At 50.4% G+C, this 14,700-nt stretch overlaps 1 protein-coding gene across 1 annotated transcript; it reads right to left on the bottom strand.

Annotated features, from left to right (window-relative positions):
* Positions 1 to 4,960: 4,960 nt before the first annotated feature.
* On the bottom strand, positions 4,961 to 11,213 carry Smim35 (small integral membrane protein 35). Its single transcript, XM_090319322.1, is given in 5 exon segments — positions 4,961 to 5,060; positions 5,775 to 5,808; positions 6,790 to 6,906; positions 7,600 to 7,679; positions 11,116 to 11,213. Coding segments are annotated over 5 exon segments (429 nt in total).
* Between the last annotated feature and the right edge of the window lie 3,487 nt (positions 11,214 to 14,700).

Below are 14,700 nucleotides of genomic sequence, written 5' to 3'. Positions count from 1 at the left end.
TTGAAAGAACAGTTTCCACTCACTGCCTCCAGTGTCTTCTGCCACACTGGTGACCCCAGAGGCCCCCTGCCCGTCCTGTGTGAGCAGCGCCCCCTGCCCTTGTGCAACCCAGAGGCTGCACTTACCATGCAGGAGCCCGGTTTTGTTCTCCAGAAATCACTCACCTGGACATCCCCCCTCACCTCCCTGTTCCTTCAACCTCGCCAAGCCTGAGCTGCCACTTCCCGCTTCTCAGTTTGGGTGTCCTAACCAGGCACTTCCTGAGCCGTGGGCCCTGGCGTCCTCATCCAGGCAGCCCCATGGCCTTGCCATGGGCCTCACCTGTTGTTTTTGTTGGCCTGTTGCTCCCCTGGGCAGGCAGAATATTTTCATTTCTGGTCCCCAAGTGTGAAAATTCACCCCACCACTGGTTTCCTGTTTTGTACCCGATCTGTTCAAATATCACCGCTTCTCGATGCTTTTTTATCACTAAGCAATTTTTTTTAACAATGTAATAATGATACTCCCATCTGTTCCCACTTTTGAGTTTCTCAGAGCCCTGAAGCGTAGAAGGCAATGTCCTGGATGAGCTCCAAGCACCCGTCACCTGGCCCTCAGCACTGCCACCTGCACGGGGCAGAGCCAGGAACACTGGAGAAGTCTTCTCATGGCTTTGACCATCCTAGAGGTGCCTGGAGTAGAAACCACACCACCTGTGTGACCTTTCTTCAGAAGCATATCTGATCTCCAACAGAGTCAGATGTGTGTGTGGTGGGGAGGGGGGAAGAAAAACGTGCAGACTGCCAGATGTCAGAGCACCTGTGTGTGCCCAGAAGGTCTCAGAGAGCCTAAGGAACCTTTCCACTAATTTTATGATATGTTCCTACCCACTGCCAGATCCAAACAAAGCACCTTGGAGAGCTCTCACTTCCTGTGCTGCCAGGAAGTACCCATCCAATAAGAAAGGGCAAGACTAATCTCTAGAGAGGCCTGCATCATCAGGGGTATCATCTATGAGCTGGATTGATGGATGGATGGAGGGATGGATGGATGGAGGGGGAATGGATGGCTGGATGGAAATAATAACTAAGTTATGGGAGCCATGACTATTTGCAATTAAAATCAGAAGAGGCCAAGATCTCTTGGTGTTGAAGAAGGCTCCCTAAAGAAGTGGAATTTGGGTTGCATGAAGAATGAACAGCATGCAAATCTCTGGAAGCCAAAGGAGGGGATCAAAGAGAAAGAGGATTGAGGGGTGGGTGAGTGAGAAACTTGTAACTGAAGATGGGGCCTGAGGAGGCCTGGGTCCTGACACTCTGGCTCCTCACACCAGGGAACCCTGAAAGAGATTAGAGACTAAGGGGCGAGGAGCAGGTTCTTGGAGGCCAAGGCTCTCAGGATAGCAACTGGGCCCAGGCCTAGGAGTGGAGAAGGAAAGCATGTTCCTGCCCGGTCTTCGGCAATCATTTCACAGTGCTCTGATCCTGTTTCCTCAGCCATGAGCTACACAATTGAAGGGATCCTCACCCCTACGCCAACATGTACCCAGCAAGCACGAGCTTTCACCCACCCAGGCAAAGGTTGTTGACTAGAAATGGAGCCAGGAGCCGATGGCTCCACCCTGATCCTAGCTACTTAGGAGGCCGAGACCTAAGGATCACAATTCAAAGCCAGCCAGGGCAGGAAAGTCCACGAGACTCTTACTTCCAATTAATTACCAAAAAGCTGGAAGTGAAGCTGTGGCTCCAAGTAGTAGGGGCTATCCTTAAAGGGAAGAGCTCAGCAGTGCCCAGGCTCTGAGTTCAAGCCCCAGGATGGACACACACACACACACACACACACACAGAAAGAACCCTAGAAGAACTGCAGCAGTTATCTTTCAACTGCTGTCTCTTGGAGTTAGGACTACACTGTGTGATCGCATCTTTTAATTGTTTATTGATGGCCTACTAAGTGCCACATGATAAACTCAATACAGAGGTAAATAAGAGAGAGTTGGAGCTAGGGGGAACCTTCGTGTAGATATGTGCTGAAATGCCCAGTGCAATCAGCCCATGCCCGTTACACCCTGAGCTCAGGCTGTCGCCAGGCTGCAGACTGACTGCTCGGGCTCCAGGGCACCAGAGGGCAGAGGGTGACATGTCTGTGAGCTTCTCCCTAGGTAAAAATGGTCCAACTATAAATCCCTATGTCTCTGCATGGACGCAGGACTCAAAATGTAGTAACATACACATCAATGTTCAACACACTACAAGCAAGCGGGGTCCCCCCAGAACAGCCTCCAGGGCCACGTGTGATGTTGACTCCCTACTAGAGGGGAGTTGTTAAGTATGCTATGGGTGCTTTAGTTTGAGGAGTTATGAGAGCTGTGGGATCTAACCTGGTTGAGTGACAGGGCCAGAGAGATCACATGGCATTGCCAACCGGGATCCAGTGGATCCTAAAGTCCTCAGGAAAGACAGGACTTATGTCCCGCCTAGACATCGCTGAGGGGGAGAGGGGGAGCTCAGGCCTGATGAAGCTAGGGATGAACAGCACAAAAGGAACCAGAGGGGTAGCCAGGCGCTGCGGACTTTGGGGACAGCCTCCAGCCTCACAGCACCAGACGAACAAAGAAGGGTGAAGAGGCCTGGCTCCGACAAGGGTCCTGGTGGAGCAGACTTCCAGACCTTTGCCCCTCAGCAGTTTCTGAATATGCTGTGGACCTGTCAACAGACACATGTGAGGCCTCGTGGGAGGACCGTGGATCCCAGGGAAGGGGGACTTAGGGCCTGTCCCCACTGTCCTTCTGGGGAAGTAAGGAAACCAAGAGGGAGGCAGAGGGCATGGAGTACACGTCAGAGAACCCCAAAAGAGGAAGCAGTTCACTCTCAGTTCTGCTCCCCTCAGGGGAAATCCCCTCCCTTCTCCCAGCCCTCCACAGCTGTCTTGGGTCCTCACTGTGCCCCCCACACACACCCAGGGACCAGGATCACCTGGTGCACAGACACTGTGTCTCCAAGGCTGCTGGGTCATAAGCAACCCAGGGGCCCCTGGGAGACGGTGTGAGCCAAGGATCCACATAGACCAAGGCACGGGGCAAAGTCTTACTGACAATGGACACCCAAGGGTTAAAAAAAAGTGGGCTCAAGCCGGGCACTGGTGGCTCACTCCTGTAATCCTGGAGACTTGGGAGGCTAAGATCTGAGATTCTGAGTCTGTGAGACTCTTATCTCCAACTAACTACCAAAAAGCCAGAAGGAAAACTGCAGCGCTAGTGGTAGTGTGCTAGCCTTGAGCAGAAAAGCCCAGGGACGGTGCCCTGAGGCACTGAGTTCAAGTCTCAGGACCAGCATGAAAAGGAGGGGCTGGAGTGTCCTCAGAATTAAAGAAGAAAGCCGTGCTCAGTAGGAACCCCAAACCACAAAGGGCTGGGCCCTTCTCCCTTCTACTCCATCAGACGAGAAGACCAAGCTCTTACTCCAAACCCAGAGAGTTTACTTATTATTTCTGGGGCTGGCTTGTGTGGGGAGAAAAGCCCCCATTCTGGCAGGAAATGAGGGGAAGAGCTGACCAGGTCTCTCTCCCTCCTTCCTCCACTATCTCTGAGCTCACTGCAAGAAAGAAATACATTAGGAAGGAGAGGACAGCCCTCCTCCTTCACCCCTGCATCCGCTGAGGCCGGTAGGGAGACCAGCAGTGGCAGTGCAGGCCCCTCAGGGCACCCCCCTCCATCCACAGCAGCCCCAAGGATGAATCCACAGTAGATGCTAACTAAACGTCTATAAGCTGTCCTCCTGCACCGGCTCGGGAAGAAGGGAGGCGCCAACTGCCTGCTGTCCTCCTCTGTATCCAACTTGCTCAGCCTTGCTTGCTTTCTTCTCCACTGTCCGCCAGATCAGATCCCCGCTCTGCCTCCCAGGGCAGGCTTCACCAGGGAAAGGCAATGCCCAGAGAGAGACAGTTACCCACCCCAGCACCAGAGCCTAAATAGGGAAGCGTTTCTAGCCTATTTGCAGAACTATCCATCATGGTTGGAGGCATGGAGGCCTGTCACAGAGGGAGGAGGAAGGGGCTGAGGGAGAGGCATGGAAAGTACCAGAACAAAGAACACAGGCAGGCAGGCAGGCAGGCAGGGTAAAGGCCCCAACTCAGTCTCCAAGAAAGTAGGCCAATAGTGGCAAGGTTAAAAATCACATCCAGAATAGCCTCTAAGGTACCTAACAGGCTAGCGATAATATGGCTGTCTTTCTAGCACTGCTGCCAGCTGTGCCAGGGCCAGGGACCAGAGGTCTCCATGGAGAGCCTGCTGGGGAGCCCTGGGGCTCTGCCAACCTGAACTGTGTGGGTCTGGGCCAGCTTAGCTCTCCCCACAGCTCAGGGCCTCCCACATGGAGGCCTTCTCCTAGGGGAGTGGCTGCCTCACAGTCCCTGTGCCAGGACTAGAGGCCTGATTGTCTATGCAGAGTCCAACACAGCAGCTGATGTGGTCCTTGGAGGAGGGCCCCTATCCTCCAGGGGCCAAGGTCAGGCCTTGGGGGCCCAGGAAGGGGTGGGGGCATCTCAGGAATGCTTAGGAGCAGCTGGCCCAGCAGCCTCCTGCAGAGAAGAGAAAACAGAGAGCTCACAGGATGGTTTCCTCCATGTGGTGCAGGAGGAGGGAAGGAATGGAACCATCTCTGGCTTGGTCCTCTTAGCACCTTCTTCTTTTCTTTTTGTGTGAGGGTCCTGGGGCTTGAATTCAGGGCCTGGGCACTGTCCCTGAGTCTCTGTGTCCTCAAGGCTAGTGCTCTACCACACACGCCACACGGGGACTTTTCTACCCCAGCTTGTCTTGGAACTGTGATCCTCAGACCTCAGCTTCCTGAGTAGCTACGATGACAGGAGTGAGCCACTGCACCAGGCTTCTTAGGGCTGTCTATGGAAACCAGACTTGTTCAAACGCTCTGCAGCCTTCCCACTCACCTCTCCCAGGCCCCCAAAACTGAATTAGGCTCCCCCATCAGCCTAGCCCATTGGAGAACTTCGTGTAGCCGCCGTCTGGACCCCCGATGTGGCCGCTGATGGTGAAGGGTGGGCCCACCTCCAAGTCCTTCAAGTTCCTGAGGAAGATCACGTAATGATGTTTCTGTAGCTGGGGACCAGCCCCTCCCCTCAGCCCCAGCCTCTCTAGACTAGAAAGCCAGAAGCTACTCCAGGCAGTGAAGGGAATCAAGCCACAGCCTCAATGGCTCCTTCCAGAGCAGGCCCATAACTCAGAAGAGCAGCAGAGCTGCCCTGTGGCAGAAAGTAGATAGGAGAACTCACCGAAGAGGGGTTCCTCCTGCCTGATCCCCATTCCCTGACTTCTCTGCTCAGTCCTCTCTTTTCACACCCTTGGGTATCTGAGATGACATCAGTTATAATCAGATCCATCTCCAGCATAGACAATGGATGCTTGCAGAAAGAGACTATGTCAGCCATCCTTGCATCCTTAGAAATAAATACCACAGCACCGGAGACAGTAGAACCTTACTGAATAAATGAAGAGCAGATAGATGAGTGAACAGATGGGTGGGTGGATGGGTGGGTGGATGGATGGATTTGTAAGTAGATGGATGAGTGGGTAGGTAGATGGATGGAAGAGTGGGTGGGTGGATGGATGGATGAATGGATAAATAAGTGGGTGGGTGAGTGGATGGGTAGATGGATAAGTAGGTGGGTGGATGAGTAGCTGGGTGGATGGAAGAGTGGGTGGGTGGATGGCTCTGCATTGATCCTTTATCAAATTTAACTCCAGTACCCTTCTCACCCAGATCTGCCCTAAATGTACTCACCGGATTTGGTACAAATTGAAGACAAAATTAGGCCCTGGAAAACAAACCAGGAAAAGTGTTAGCAACACCCAAAAAGCTGCCATCCCCCTGCTGGAAACATTCAGTGTTCCCTTTCCCCTTTCTAGAAGAATGGTTACTGGGGGAATCTCAGGAAACATTGGGGTGTCCCAGAGACCTTCAGGGCCTTCCCACTAAAAACCGTGGTCACCCTGGGCAGGTTGCAATCATAGCCAAGAGCTTAAAAGAACCAGACCTGGGCTTGAGTCTGGATTTGGCTACTTTCTGTGGCTTTAGTCTACTTCAGAAAGGGAGGCCATGGTCAGGCGTGACCAGGTGTAATTCCAGCGTCTATCCATCCATCACAGGTTGTGGCTGGAAGGTCAAGAATTTGAGATTCACCTGAGCTTCCTCAGTGAGAACTGGTCTCAAAAACCAACCAAACAACAACAAAAACTACAGGCTACAATCCTGCCTTACGTGGGATTTTCAAGACACTGAAATCAGGCCGAAGTACAGCAGCCCCCCCACCCCCCGCCCCTGCACTCACACATCTGCTGAAGTTCTCTGCAGTTCAATGTTCTCCAGTGCCTCTCAGCATTGACCCAGAGGGTCCTATGAAAAGTACACTCATGCCTCTGGGTTAAGGACACCACAGACAATCCATGGAGACACCCAGGAAGCCAGAAGGGCCCAAGGCCCACAGACAGAGGTGGTGTGGCCCCAGGAAGCAGCTGGAAACTACCCAGAGCCTGGACCACTCAGCCATTACCCTGGGCCTTGAGGTCCCATATGGAACCCTGTGAGTTAGAATGGAGGCAGGGCCCAGAGGTCGCTTGGGTGAGAGGAACTCCATTCTCCATATCCAGACCACTTAAGCTGCAGGGCTCCTCCCAGGAGCCTTCAATATGGCCACAGCAGCCGCTGTGCTCAAAGGTTTGTAGCCCCCCCCCCCCACCTGCCATGGGGTTGTGGGAAGAAGGGACAGCCTGGGGCCCGGGATACAAGGCTCACTCACCCTCCCAGCAGTACCCACGCTGGTACCACTTGGCCAGGCTGTAGCCGAGGATGGAGACAAGCAGCAGTGACAGGCCCACGCCGAGGATCAGGCCCAGTGTGCTGATGGAGTCCTCCCCTGTGGAGACACCCTGCATCCTCAGCTTTCTGCAACTCATACCTCCATCCACTCACCCAAGCCCCCCATCAATGCGAGGAACCCCCATCTGATCTGCCTTGTGGTGGATGGCACGGTTCCAAGCCTTGATTTTTTCAAGTGAGCCATGCAGTTTCTGAGCTGGTTAGCTCCAACTCACAGGCGTGTGTGTGTGTGTGTGTGTGTGTGTGTGTGTGTGTGTGTGTGTGTGTGCGTGTGTGTGTATGCGTGTGTGTGTGTGCACGCGTGTGTGTGGTGTGTGTGTGTGTGTATGTTGTGTGTGTGTATGTTGTGTGTCCCTTTCTGCAGCTTGATCTCAGGGCCCAGACACTGTCCCTGAGCTCTTTTGCTCAGGCTATCCCTCTACCACTTTGAGCCACAGCTCCACTTCTGGCATAGACCTCCCTGCTCGGGATGGCCTTGAATCCTGATCCTCAGATCTCAGTCTCCTGAATAGCTGGGATTACAAATGTGAGCCCCCTGCAGACTCCTCCTCCCTCCCCCTGTTAAAAGCTAGCACTCTACCACTTGAGCCACAGCTCTACTTCTGCCTTTTTAGTAGTTAATTGGAGATAAGAGTCTCACTGACTTCAGTACCTATGCTGATTTTGAACTGGGTTCCTCAGATCTCAGCCTCCTGAGTAGCTAGGATTACAGCCACTAAGGCTAGCTCACAGGTCTCTTCTTGTTCAGGAAAGAGCCCAGGAAGGCTAACCTGAGCAGGAACATGGAAACCAGAAGGGGCAGCCTCAGAACTACAAGAGCACAGAGCAGAGGAGCAGTTACACCAGGACCCGGAGTTAAGCAAAGCCTCCTGTTTGTTAGTTTAGGTGTGTGTTTCCCCTCCTTTTCCATCGCAAACATTACCCTGTGCAATGTATTTTCAAATCTTCCCTTCCATTTGGCTCAAAGTCCTTTAACAAGCATTTTTCCAATCTGAAGTCTTCTGAAGTTAATGGGTATAAATGAGGTTTAGACTTGCTAAACTTCTGCATGTTTTCGTGTTTCTTTATGTAACCATCTTCTCACTGGAGTCAAAGGGCTTTTTTCTGTTGTGGTTGTTTTTATTTAACTTCCTGACAATGTTCTTATAAAATCAATATATTCAGTCACCCACACAAATGCTCACTTCAGATTTTGGTTAATGATCTCTGGATGAGAGAACAGAGAGGGGCCTCCCTTTCTCCAGAAAAACCACCTCAGGTGAAAGTCTATGAGTTTCAAGAGACAAGCCACACAGCGAAAAATCCCACAAAGTGCTAGGGCAATGGCTAGGAGAACAGACCTGAGTTTTGGGTATTTATGCCAGGCAGCTCTGCAGTCCACATTCAGCTCTATCATTTATTTACAGTATCACCTCAAACAAGACACTTCATCTTTTTTTTTTTTTTAACAGAAAGAAGTGCAAGCAGGGGCCGGGAGTTTGGCCTAGTGGTTAAAGTGCTTGCCTAGCATGCATGAAGACCCGGGTTCGATTCCTCGGTACCACATACATAGAAAAAAAAGCCAGAAGTAGTGCTGAGGCTCAAGTGGTAGAGCTCTAACCTGGAGAAAGTCCAAGGACAGTGCTCAGGCCCTGAGCTTAAGCCCAGGACTGGCAAAAAATAAAATAAAATAAAAATACAATGTAAAATTTAAAAAAAAAAGTGCCAGCAGTCTGTGGCCTATAGTCCTAGCTCCTCAGGAAGCTGAGATCTGAGGATTCTGGTTCAAAGCCAACTTGAACAGGAAAGTCAGTGAGATTCTTATCTCCAATTAACCACCAGGCCACTGGATGTATGGCTTTGAGCATTAATAAATAATAAATAAATGGCAAACAAGAGCCGGAGTCCTGAGTTCAAGCCCTCACTACCAACACACACATACATACATACACGAGATGTGTATGTATGTGTATATAAATAGTATGTGTATATATATATATGATATAGTAGGTAATCAATGAGCAGAAAAGCAATAGAGAACATCAGCAAAACCAAAAATTAGTTCTTTGTAAAGATTAACAAGATTGACAAGCCGACCATGAGCTAGATTAACCAAGAGAAAAGAAGACTCAAATTACTAGAATCAGAGATGAAAGAGGCTAAGTGCGATTAAATGTACTATTGAATGTATTTCAAAGATAATAAAGAAATCCTAGGAACACTACACACAAAGAAAACAGACAGATGAAGTGGGTGCTTCTTAGAAACACCCAGACAATCAAGTAGGACTCAGGAAGGAATTTGTAAGCAGGCTTAGGAAATAAAGAAATTGAATTAGTAATTTTAAAATTACCCAGTAATCCCCAGCTACTTGGAAGGTCGACACAGAAGATAACTGTTTGAAGCCAGCCCAGTCAAAAGTGAACAAGACCCTATCTCAAAGACAGATCAGGTGTGGTTATCCACACTTGTAATCCCACCTACTTAGAAGGCATTAGTAGGAGGATTGCGGTTTGAAGTCAACCAGGCAAATTTAGCTCCAGAACCCATTTGAGAAATAGATTAAAAGCAAAAGGACCAGAGGGTATGGTTCAAGTGGTAGAGAGTTTGCATGAGGCCCCAAGTTCAATCCTCAGTACAAAAACAAAATAACTACCCACAAAGAGAAACTCAAACCTAGATATGCTTTTCACGCTGAATTGATGTCTATTCTTCACAAACCTTCCAAACAATAAAAAGGAAAGAAAACTTCCCAGATAATCAAGAGCTACCCTAATAACTGGCCGAGCAACACCACAAAGCGACTATCTCTGATGCATGTGGATATAGACAAGTCTTCAGCAAAATCCTAGCAAACCAAGTCTAAAAAGAATCAATACCAGCTGGGAATGTTCTTAGGGGTAGAACGCTTGCCTAGCATGCATGAAGCCCCAGGTTCAATTCCTCAGTACCACATAAACAGAAAGGGCCAGAAGTAGCACTGTGGCTCAAGTGGTAGAGTACTAGCCTTGAGCAAAAGAAGCTCAGGGACAGTGCCCAGGCCCTGAGTTCAAGCCTCAGAACTGGCAAAAACAAAAACTCTACCATAACCAAGTTTTTCTCCCAGGGATGTAAGGTTGGTTTGATACCCCAAAAAATCAAAGAATATAATAATAAGCCATACTGATACAGCTGTCAAAATCACATATACAGAGCTAGGGTATCTAGGTGCTCAGGCAATTTAGATCTGGAGGATCATGGTTCAAAACCAGCCTGGGCAGAAAAGTCTGTGATCTCTATCTCCAATTAACTAGCAAAAAGCAAAACTGCAAGTGTGTCTCAATTAATACAGCACCAGAAAAGCAAGCAGGCTCTGAGTTGAAACCCTATTTCTGAGTCTTCATCTCCAGAAAGGAGTGGGCAGTTCTAACTCCTGGCTAACTCTTGGGCAGTTCTAACTCACTGTAGCGGTGTGTGATTATGGAAAGAGACTTGTGGCCAGGCCATTTGGAGTCAAGCCAGCATTGTCACTTTGGACAGGATCAAGTTCCAACCCTGTACTATGTTGAAATAGAGATTAAAATATTAGCTTCACAAGGTTATGGCCAAGATTAAGTGAGACATGTGTGTGTAAAGAAGATTTGTGCAAGCTTGCAGCTATGATTTTCTAGCTTGCAGGATGAAGTTCTTCTTTCTTTTCTTATCTGCATTAATACTGCCATGGTGGGTATATCTACGTAAAATAATTCAAAAGTTGGCATGTACCTTGGACTATATACATAGTCTTTGTAGCGGGGGTACAGTCGCCATTGTTTGCTAAGGAGAGGAAAAATGGCTGTTCATAGTAAATATTTTGACATGCATCTTGGTTTTAATTATAGGAACACTCTGCAAATATTAGAATACACCTATATGTACATGCATATTTTTGGTGAAACATACATATATGCTTGATTTTGTGAAATAGTTTATGTTGCACTTGCATATATTTCAACAGTATTATCATTTTCTTTACTGTTTTAACCACTAAAGAATGAAGCATGTAGATATTTGTAAACTTTTACTTCATTAAAATTTCAACTATATCATCTAAAAAAGAAGATTTGTGAAATTCTTGGCACATGGTAGATAGTCACTCCACTCTGAGTGAAATTTTCTTGAACAACAGACGAGTGCTGGCAGCTTCTCATGAACCATTATCCACCTATGATGCTCAGAATGAAGCCTGGCCTGGCACCAAGCCACATAGCCCACTTGGAGGTTCGAGAGGCTGCCCTGTGCCCGGCACCCGTGGCTCATGCCTGTCACCCTAGCTACTCAAGAGGCTGAGATCTGAGGAGCACGGTTTGAAACCAGCCTAGGCAAGAAGTTCACGAGACCCTTCATGCTGATTACCCAGTAAAATTCAGAAGAAGAGCTGTGGCTCAAGTAGTACAGGGCTCGCCTTGAGTGAAAAAGCTCTTCTCACCCAGGCTGCCACAGACGGGAAGTCCTGCCTTCTGCAGCCACTGGGCTCCAGGGATCCAGACAGCAGTGCCAGCTGCCTCATCCCATGACGACTGCCTGGGCATCCTTCTTTCCAAACAGACCCAGGTTCCTGGCTCCAGGCCCTGGCTTGGTGTGTTCCCCTGCCCGCCCATGCCTGTAACTCTTCAGCCTGATGCACTCCTTACTTTAACACTCAGGACAAGGCAGTGCACAGTGGCAGATTCCTTCTCCTCCTCTCGCTGCCCTTCCTGAGAATCATTCTTGGTGCAGGTGCTCCCTCTGGTGGCTGAGATGCCTCACAGATGGGTGGGCCCGTCCTAGGGCTCCCACAGCACTCCTAGACTCCAGAACCCGCCTTCTTAGTCAGCGTGTCTAAGTGCCAGTTCCCATTGGTGCATAGCCTGGATGGAGCTAAAAGGATCCATCTCACTCTGGCCTCAAAGATCCCCACCCTAACTCCTGTTCCCAGAACACCTATGGTGGCCTCCACACCGGCCACCCGACCATCCCTGGGTTTCCTGCCTCTGGCCTGATGTTCCTGTCTCTGGTTTCCAGTGCCAGCCTGACAGCCCCTGGCAGCTTCTGGATGGGAACCTCAAACCTCAGGGCCTCCAAACTCTTAGACTTATGTCCCAACCACAAGGAGCTCTGGGGACCCCATCCTGCAAAGTCACGTCTGCTCTGGCTTGTTCGGGACCCATCGGTGACCCCATCCCAACAGCCATTGTCCTCTGTGTCACACCTTCTGCTGGACATGACGAGGCCACATTGTCCTATCTGGGAGACACGCTTTCTACATGCCACACTACATGCAGCTAGCTATTTCTCTCGGCCTCCCCTGGGCCCTGAGAGCACCTGTGGAAGCAGAGGACTCAGCTGGGTGCAGCTTGGTTTCTACTTCCCTCTGAGGGCTTCCTGTGGCCCTCGGGGCGGTCTACTGCCCCCTCTTCCCATCTGCCTCTCTCGCTCGATGCCAATCTTAGGTGTTCCGTGTTCATTCCATGGGAGTGCATGGGGAAGATTCCAGAGGTAGAGGAGGGTACGCAAGGGAGGGGAATGCAGGCCTGGACAGTGGGCGGCCATGGCACAGACACAAGGAGAAACGGTGGGTCGGGGCAGGGGAGAGGCATATGCTGGGGAGCAGGCTTGGGACAAGAGCCACACCTGATGCCCATCTGTTAGACCACAAGGGAATTCGGAATTGGAGGACACTACAGGGGAGGTGCCACCCACCCTCCTACAGAGGGGAAGAGCAGGGAAGGAGCCAAACCCCAGTGTCTGGCAGGCACCCTGTGGGCCACTCTGACTCCAGTGCTGGAGCCCTGGAGCCAGGGGCCAGCCCGCTCCATGACATGACCGAGACCCCAGCTCCGGCTCCTGGGGAAGAGATGAAGGAGGCATCCTTCTACAGAAGAGAAGACAGCTATGTCAGAACACACACACACACACACACACACACACACACACAGCATAGAGCACAGTGCTCTGCAGAGAAAAGACACACAAGTGTGGCCAGAAGGGACGAATGGAACAAGTCTCCATTGGTGGACGCCAGGGCCAGGGCTCAGATGGACGAGGCTGACCCAGGCCAGCCGTGCCTGGAGCTCTGCTCTTGAATGTGTCTGAGGCTGGTGTCTCTAGGAAGAGCTTCTGTCTCCTTCTCCACCACTTCTAGGCACCTGTGTGGTGCCATAGGAGCTGCAGGAGCCAGGCTGGGTGCCATCCAGGCCCTACCATAAAGGAGTCACAACCCAAGAGGGGGTGGAACTTCATGTAGCCATAACGTCTCTTCCCACAACATCCACACAACTGGAAACATGGCTGGAGGAGGTCGTGAGTGTGAAGGACACTGTGACCTGGGAAATCACAAGGCAGGTAAGGTGAGTGGGATCCAGGAAGGCTGAGACCAGGAGAAGCAGCCCCCAGCATGACCGGAGGGCTCCCCTCTCTCAGGGACAGTGAGGCACCCTTCATAACCCACCTCAGAGAACCTCAGGGTCAGCTGAGAAGTCACATGTCACCGGCAGCCATGGATGTTGGGCATCGGCTGCCATGATTGAAAGCACAAGCCAAGAGAGCAAAATGGTGGACTTGTGAGTGCTTCGAGGGGAGGGGACCCCCAAGGTGGCTCACCTTTTACTCTGTGGATACCTCATCGTAAAAGTAGCACGGATTCCATCTACCCAGCTTCACCCCAGGTCCCAAGCGGCCCCTGGGGCGCTGTTTGGAGCCTCCAGGTCAAGGACTCAGGGCCAGGCTCTGGTGGCTAAGAGCTGGCTGGGGATGGGAGCTCTCCTCCCCTAGAGGTGGAAACAAGAACTGACTAATAATAAGTACTGAGAACAAGCTGATTAGCATTTCTATCTCCCGGGAGAGGCTGGGAGGCAGATAAACCTGCAGGCCTACCTGTGTGGGGCCAGGACGTAGGAGAATCTGGGTGAGGGATAGGAGTGGGGGTGGAAGGTGGGGCAGTAGAGGTAACCAGGTCTGAGTCTGAGCCCCAGCTCCTGGCCATCAACCTAATTCCGTGGCTCCCAAACTAGGATGCTCCATTTGCCACCCAGACCCCTTTCTTGGTTCCTCCCACACCCTTTTTCTGCCAAATGGGGATGGGGAGGGCATCTAGGACCTTTTTCTACCAACATGAGCCTACCAAAGGGCATGCTAGGCAGGTGCTTTACCATTTGAGCCATGACTCCAACGCTTTTTTGGCTTTAGTTATTTTTTATTTTTGTCAGTCATGGGGCTCAAACTCAGGGCCTGGGCACTATCTCTGCTCAAAGCTAGTGTTCTACCACTTTGAGCCACAATGTCACTTCTAGTTTTCTAGTGGCTAATTGGAGCTAATCAGGTAAGCATCCCACCATGTTTGTCTGGCCAGGCCTGAACCAAGATCCTCCTACCTATGCTTTCTGTGTAGCTAGGACCCTTTCCCCATGGTAATCCATGTTTTCTTTGTGTCCAGTTGCTTGTTTTCTCCTTAGGTTTCTAATCTGTTTCCTGTCTCTTCTCATTCTCTTTCTTGCTTACCTACCTTCTTTTGAAACTTTGCCCCTATCTGTATTATTACTATTATTATTATTATTACCAGCATCAAGTTTGAACACAAGTCTTCACACTCAATAAGCTTTCTTACCCGTGGCTAGTGCTCTGCTGCATGAGCCATGCCTTCAGTCGAACTTTTTGCAGATTAACTGGAGATGGAGTCTCATGGACTTTTCTGTCTGGGCTAGCTTTGAACCATGATCCTTCAGGTCTCAGCCTCTGGAATAGTTATTATTACTGGCAGATGTGAGTGTCTACCATATCCTCGATTATAGTATTATTCTTTTCCTTTCCAAAAAAAATTTTTTAATGGGAAATAAGATCACCACCAACCTGCCAT

The sequence above is a fragment of the Megascapheus bottae genome, chromosome 27 (genome assembly GCF_031878675.1).
Source record: "Megascapheus bottae isolate mThoBot1 chromosome 27, mThoBot2.hap1, whole genome shotgun sequence".
Taxonomy (NCBI): Eukaryota; Metazoa; Chordata; class Mammalia; order Rodentia; family Geomyidae; genus Megascapheus; species Megascapheus bottae.
This window is presented reverse-complemented; position numbering and strand designations above follow the sequence as displayed.